At 37.9% G+C, this 7,262-nt stretch overlaps 1 protein-coding gene and 1 non-coding gene across 2 annotated transcripts; one reads left to right on the forward strand and one right to left on the reverse strand.

Moving 5' to 3' along the window:
* Window positions 1-231: 231 nt before the first annotated feature.
* LOC124453261 (solute carrier family 35 member F5-like) lies at window positions 232-6,449 on the forward strand. The gene is made up of 11 exons (XM_047004039.1): window positions 232-390; window positions 588-764; window positions 851-923; window positions 1,009-1,073; window positions 1,508-1,589; window positions 1,734-1,821; window positions 2,671-2,766; window positions 2,854-2,927; window positions 4,643-4,805; window positions 5,663-5,753; window positions 5,832-6,449. The coding sequence occupies exons 1-11, from the start codon at window positions 238-240 to the stop codon at window positions 5,994-5,996; spliced, it is 1,227 nt and encodes a 408-aa protein (XP_046859995.1). The 5' UTR covers window positions 232-237; the 3' UTR covers window positions 5,997-6,449.
* LOC124453783 lies at window positions 3,294-3,416 on the reverse strand. The gene has a single exon (XR_006951186.1). It is a non-coding gene; the product is annotated as a U5 spliceosomal RNA (small nuclear RNA).
* Window positions 6,450-7,262: the final 813 nt, after the last annotated feature.

A 7,262-nucleotide genomic window follows, 5' to 3' on the forward strand; every position in this document is an offset into this window, starting at 1 on the left:
TCACTGCTTGACTATTGCGCATGTCTAAGTCTATGTGAAGTAATTTTTTTTAGTTAAAAATGCTTTTCGTTTCATTTGTTGTCATCGCTTGGCAAATTCCGTTCAATCCTAGTAATTTTTCATTTTCCCGGGACATGGGAGGGGGAGGGATGATGGTTGGTAGGGGGGAATATGAAAATATAAAATACCAGCTCTGCGCATGTCATGACGTGTCATGCATGTCCTAATCATGCTAAAATGGAGGTTCTCTCCGAAGAAGACAGTAAACTTCTTGGCGAAGAAACGAAAGCGGATTACGAGAAAAGCAAGAGATATCGTCGGTTAATAATTGGAGGAATATGTCTTGTATTTGTGGACATTCTTTGGGCGGCCTCTGCTGAACTTTCAGATGTATTTTAACTTTCAAATTTTAACTTTGCTTAAACTAAATCAAAGTGTTTCGAAATGTGGTCTGCTTTGTATGATTTGTTAATTCACTAAAGCCACACTTTAATGACTTCAGGGATAGATCCATACATATTGAGTTGATGCATTGGGAGTAAATGTTCGAAGAAACAACTAACGCTGCTGCTTCTCTGTTCATTTAGTTCATTTTCCACAATGAAGGATTTGACAAACCCTACTTCACGACCTATTTCAAAACGGCAGCATTTGTCTTGTATCTTCCGTGTGTTATGATCAGATCTCAATACGTGAAACATCGCAGGAAGCATAGAACTGTTGAAGAATCAACGATTCAAACGCCAATATTGACAGCGTCTATCGTCAGTTATTCTTGATACGATTTTCTCATTTGTATTATATCCATTATAGCAAATATCCATATTTAAACCGTTGTTATTTTCTGCAGGACCTGATGCACAAAAGCAATGAAAACATTTATAACGAGTGTCCTTTGCCAGAAGGCCCAGAAAGTTCCAGGTGTAAGGAATTTCTAACAAAAGAGTGAAATATAATTTGTAAATTTCAAGAAAAACAATTAGATGGAGATTCAATGTTCAACTTTAGACGTCAAGGAAGAAAAGCTGCCAGTTTTTCGTATCATGAAGATTGCTTTGATATTTTGCATACTGGTAAAGTTTTTTGTCTTCCAGGGTGGGGAAGGAAGAAGCTCTGCTTATGTTGTTCATTAGTTCATGGATTATTTCAATCTGTTTGTTTCTTCTTTTCTGGTTACTGAGAGGGAGATTGATGGTGTGGAGTGACACAAATCAATGTAGGAAGCAGGAAGGTCATGTGATCAGGTCATGTTATCAGAAAGAAGGGGCAGTACAAATATATAGAGGAGGAAGGTTGTGTGATTACTGAGAGTGGGATAGGGGAGCAGTACAAATGTATAGAGGAGGAAAGTCATGTGGTTACTGAGAGGAGGACACGGGGTGTGTGCAGTGAGAGATACGAGGAAGGTCATGTGGGTGGCTACTGAGAGAAAATGAGGGGGGGGGGCAGTACGAATGTAGAGAAAAGGAAGGTCATGTGATATTATAATTAATATTTTTCTTTTCAGTGGTTCCTTGCAACTCTTTCTTATCAAGAAGCATTGGATCTTACATCACCAGCTGCAGTGAATATTTTATCATCATCCTCAGGTTCATTTCAGTATTCGAACAGAAATATATCTTTTTACTTAAGGCAATTGTAACCGACCCACGGGAATAAATAATTGGCTTGTTAATTGGACAGCAGATATGTCGTCTTGATAAACATGTCATTCAACTTTTTCTCTTTGCTAGGTTTATTTACATTGATTCTATCCGCACTTTTCCAAAGTTCTACAAATGACAAGTTTTCATTCTCGAAACTTCTCGCTGTTTTTATCAGGTTGGTATTGTGATGATGGCACTGTTTGTATTGAAAATAAATAAATCTGGTATAATGCATCGACAATGTAATTTCTTTGAAGTCTTCGAAACTGAATTCATGTACTTTCATAAACAACTTTACGTTTGATGCTGAAGTTTGAAGAAATCTCATTTAACCTTTTGCCTCATGCTCGTAAATGATGATCGTAAATCTCTGTTTATATATAAGTTTGTGATGTTTATCTTATGCTTGACAAGAGTATGGCTCATAAATAGCGAGGGCATATTGAAGGGGGGGAGGTTTGTTCACAAAGTGGGGTTATAAAAGGAACTTTATTTCTGAAAACTTGAGGAATTATACTTTATGTTAGTTCCACATTGAGAGGTTTGTATTTGGAAAGGGGGTAGTTTTCACCAGAACTTTAGTTTGGAAAGGGGAGGTTAGTTTTCACCAGAACTTTAGTTTGGAAAGGGGGTTAATTTTCATCAGAACTTTAGTTTGGAAAGGGGGTTAGTTTTCATCAGAACTTTAGTTTGGAAAGGGGGTTAGTTTTCATCAGAACTTTAGTTTGGAAAGGGGGTTAGTTTTCATCAGAACTTTAGTTTGGAAAGGGGGTTAGTTTTCATCAGAACTTTAGTTTTGAAGGGGGTTTAGTTTTCATCAGAACTTTAGTTTGGAAAGGGGGTTAGTTTTCATCAGAACTTTAGTTTGGAAAGGGGTTAGTTTTCATCAGAACTTTAGTTTTGAAGGGGGGGTTAGTTTTCATCAGAACTTTAGTTTGGAAAGGGGGGGGGTTAGTTTTCATCAGAACTTTAGTTTTTATAAGAACTTAACTTCAACAGTCTTTTTTTATAATCTTTACCGAAGCATCGCGGGAATAGTACTTGTGGTGCTTTCTGATTCGCGTCAAACGAAGGGCGAAGTCAACTATGGTGCTCTCTTTTCTCTGGCCGGTGCAATATTGTAAGTTGCAACTTCAAAGCACATATGATTCAGATAATTTATTATTGATAATTATGCTTTTATCATTCACCGTTTTATTTGCCGTAGATACGCGTGTTATCTCGTTCTTCTCAAGCTTAAAGTACCCAACGAGGAACAGATGGACATTGCTATGTTCTTTGGTGCGTTTATTTAAGTTCTTGTAATAATTAAATTTAAGCGAGTAAGATGCGAGAGGTTCTCGCGCGAAAGCTGCTTCCAAGCAACTTTTCCAGGCTTGCGTTCGTAGTACTTAAAAATGAGGAAGATGAAATTATTCTGAAATTGAACGGAATATGTCTGAGAGCATCCTGTTTTTGAAATGGATACCATCTCGGTAGTCATCTTCAGAGTCAAAATGACAATTTGCAAACATGTATGACTTTACTGTTATGGTAAACTTTCTTGTGCGCATGCCTTGTATCCTTCTAGTTATATTCAGGTCAATGGTTCACACATTTGTCATCTTAGTAAAGATGCTATTTTAATTATATATTTTATAAAATGAAGACCCCGCCGTTAGGCAGGGTGAAGAAAAATTAGTCTATAGACTCATTCTGTTGTTCTCCTCCACGGAAATCTTTAGTAAAAGGCGAAAGATTTATGCGCGGATTGAAGGAAAACCAGAGTTTGTTGATTATCGACAGCGTTTCTCCCTGCTTTATTTGAAGTATTACAATCATTGAATTGCGGTTTGTGTAGAGCGTGGGTTTTACTTGTTTGAATGGTTACGAGCATGCGTAGAAAATCAAGCAGTGGGCGTTAAAATCATGTGGTTAAAATCTACCTTGCTTACATCAATGTTGTGTTGGTTGCATTTCAAGCAATAACATTTCTGATATTGAACAAGTAGAAATAATTCAATTTTGTGTTTCAATGTTATAAATATGTATCCTTTGTAAGTATTCAAACTTTGCTCTTGTTACTATGGAATGACATGCGTATATGATTATAAGATCTTCCCAACGATAGATACTACCACAGCCCAGTCATGTTGTATTTGTTTCTATATTTGAATTTGTGAAAACTTAGTTTGTAAATACTTGGTTGTATCTTTGAACGATAGAAAAATTAGTCTATACACTTATTCCGTTTTTCATCTCCATGTAAATCTCCAGCCGGTGCATTTTCACGACAAACCCCACAGTGTAATTAACACATTAAGGATAAACGTTTTACACTATTTACACACACACAACGCATCGTCTCTAGTTTATCCACATTGGAAACATTTGAAGCAATCCCGTTGAATGTTACTTGTAGGATGGCCAAATTCCCCGCATCAAACTGCACATTTAGGAACGTAGAAGTGGCATTCTATGGCGTTTCCATATAGCACTATACCGATTAGATCCTATATTGTTACCACCGCAGACGAGACTCTTGGAGTACTCTTAGTAATTTGCCAAAACGGTTCATGGTGTCAGCGGCTGCCTTACTGAAGAGTCTACAATGTACATGAGAGCCACCAATACCAGGACCAGTAAAGTTGCTTTTCTGGCTCTGGTATTGGTTGCTCTTATACTATAGTAGAGGACTTACGTGTGAGACCAGCACCGGAAGCAGAGTCAACGGGAGCAACATCATCAGCACTAAGAAAAACAACAACATCACTACCCTTCGACACACAACAAAATTCTCCACAAAGGATCCATGCGTAGGTGTAGGAGAACCTGAGTTGTTGCACATCATAGGCAATTATAAAATAACATAAGCAAAACGCGTGCGCCGATTGCTCGATGCCCGTGTTTAAATCACGCCATCCAAACACAGTAACCCAAGTAGTAAACGTTAATTACTGTACCATCCAATGTCCAAAATATCCACATCTACATCTCTAACCCCATTGTTTATTTAGGTTTCGTTGGACTTTTCAACATTCTGTTGCTGTGGCCTGGCTTTTCGATACTTGATGTAACAAATATCGAAGTATTCGAGATGCCATCTACGTGGGAAGTGTGGTGCTCTATTGGGTTGAACGCTGTATTCGGGACCGTGGTCTCAGAGTATTTGTGGCTATGGTAAGAAAAACACTGTTCCAATTTTTTAGTAGTCTTGAAGATGAAGACAAGATTTATGGTACATTTGAGATAAACGACATGATGAAATGTCTTTCGAATGTGTCTGATTAATTTTGAAAACCGTTTGGAGTTACGTTTGAGTTAGGGGGATTGGGAGGAACCTTTGTGTACTACGGGGTGTATGAGAAAGTAGGCGAAAGAGTTACGTTGGAGGTAGAGAGGGATTGGGAGGAACGTTTGTGTACTACGGGGTATATGAGAAAATAGGTGAAAGAGTTATGTTGGAGGTAGAGAGGGATTGGGAGGAACCCTTGTGTACTACGAGGTGTATGAGAAAGTAGGCGAAAGAGTTACGTTGGAGATAGAGGGATTTTGAGGAACCTTTGTGTACTACGGGGTGAATGAAAAAGAACACCTTTATAAATCAATGTATGGTGGAATGTTAATGTCTGATCACTATGCTAATCCCACTGGTGCATTACTGTGTATGTTTTGCTGATAAAGGTTAGGTGGAATTGCCAGAAGCAGAAAAAGCTTTTGTGTTTGTGATAAATAAAAGTGATTAATGCGCGTAGCTGACAATTCTTTATGCACATGTTGGATTAGGATAGTGTTAGGTGTTGAAATTATCACATTACGTAAAGGTCTCTTGTTACACTCTGTGCTTTGAGTGGAAAATACTTCCACTTGACTTATGGGCATTTTCTCGCACACAAGTGAATGGAATTTTTTCGATCAAATTATTTGGTTGTTCAAATTTTCACGGGTATGAAACACAGTCGATTGGCGCAAACATTTTTGCAAGCGGTAATCCTGCCCAACCGTCTCAAAGTGTAGATTTCTCCATGGTTATCTAGGGGGTGTTATTTGACGTCATCATTGTCCGCAACCTTGGCTTTGGGCATGGTAATGCCGCTGACAATGCTAATGGACATCTTAAGAGGACGAGTAAGTTCGATACATTTCATTGGATCGTTGGTTTTGCACTACTTTGCGATTAACTTCATTCATATTCTTGACTTTCAGATCCATCTTTCTTTCATGTTTGTGGCCGGGTCCATTCCGATATTTTTGTCGTTTTTCGCAATAAATTATTTGTGTCATTATGAAAACTGGGATCCAGTGAGAACAGCCGTGTTTTGGATTTATAATCGCCTTCGAAGGCACATACTTCAGTTTAATCACTACTGAGGTTTCGTGATGCTGCATCCTGCGTTTTAGTCGTTAGACAAAGTAAATTATTGCAACTAAATTTTAAATTCGAAAATCGTCACGATTACATTACACCGTTTGCACATTGGACATTCATTCACTACCTGCACAGTCGCGATTGTTATGTAGTATAAATAAATGTTATTGATTGTCGACTAGTGCTCTTGATTCTTCCTTCGTGTTAATGAATATTCTACATCGCTATTGATAAGTGAAAGCGTGTAATTGAATGTCCAATGTGCTGAAATGATGAGCAAATGGTGTATGAGAGTATGTAATAAATATGTAATATGAGTAAATAAGAGTGTGTAATAAGAGTAGAGAGTATACATACTTCACGCGCATGTAATATAATGACGCATTTAATATGAATGAATTTCGCCCGCGCGCAATAAAGACATTTTTGGCAATCTTGTGCCTACAGAACATGGAGATCATTGACGACATTTCGTATCAGTGGGAGACGTGCGAGACACGGAACTCTTGCGTTCTTTATAACTCTAGACATGGGACTCGTTTTGTTTCAAGTTCTGCGTCAAGTCGTCAAGACTTATGTGGTGATAACACAATGTTGGTTGAATACATGAAACTGGTGAAAGCAGACAAATGGTTTACCATTATTTTCGCAAACGTTTCATTCAAGTTAATGGTTTCCTTTCATAGTCGTCAGCATTCACGAGTCGCCATAACGCAATCTTTGTCCTGCTCATAATCCAGTTGTATATATGTGTCGAAGTCATGGCCATCAATAAATAGTCGTTGGTAATTACCATAATGTTCGACAAATATCGTTATTTTACCGGATTTTTTAAACGCTTTTTTTGTCGCTCGGAGACGTCAGAGACACTGATGGCACCAGTGAACTCCATATAGATATATCTGGAATGATAACTACAATACATTTTATAGATATAAATTGAAGCCAAAGTCCTAGTCTCTTGCGCGGTTTGTACGTCAGTTCCAGTCCTTCAAAGTCGAATATTCACGCGGTTTGTACGTCAGTTTCATTCCCCTGAGTGCCAAACAAACATACACGGCCACTATAAATTTGAATACAAACTGCAAAAGCATAAACATATAAACAACATCACGACAAACAACACGCTAGGCCAACTCTTCGCAAAAGGTTATTTTTTACAGCTAAAACTTTACTACAGTGAGTTCGTTGTAACTTACAACTTGTAACGAGGAAAAGCCAACTGAAAATTACACTGTATGCTAAAAAGGCAATACAATAGAAAATAT

The sequence above is a fragment of the Xenia sp. Carnegie-2017 genome, unplaced genomic scaffold (assembly GCF_021976095.1).
Source record: "Xenia sp. Carnegie-2017 unplaced genomic scaffold, XeniaSp_v1 HiC_scaffold_25, whole genome shotgun sequence".
NCBI classification, from domain to species: domain Eukaryota; kingdom Metazoa; phylum Cnidaria; class Anthozoa; order Malacalcyonacea; family Xeniidae; genus Xenia; species Xenia sp. Carnegie-2017.

What these genes read in the sequence shown, in the direction of transcription:
- LOC124453261 (XM_047004039.1), top strand. Translation starts at nt 238, where the DNA reads ATGGAGGTTCTCTCCGAAGAAGACAGTAAACTTCTTGGCGAAGAAACG. An exon ending in CAATATTGACAGCGTCTATC is followed by an intron (nt 765 to 850) that starts GTCAGTTATTCT and finishes TATTTTCTGCAG; the next exon opens with GACCTGATGCACAAAAGCAA. An exon ending in AGGCCCAGAAAGTTCCAGGT is followed by an intron (nt 924 to 1,008) that starts GTAAGGAATTTC and finishes GTTCAACTTTAG; the next exon opens with ACGTCAAGGAAGAAAAGCTG.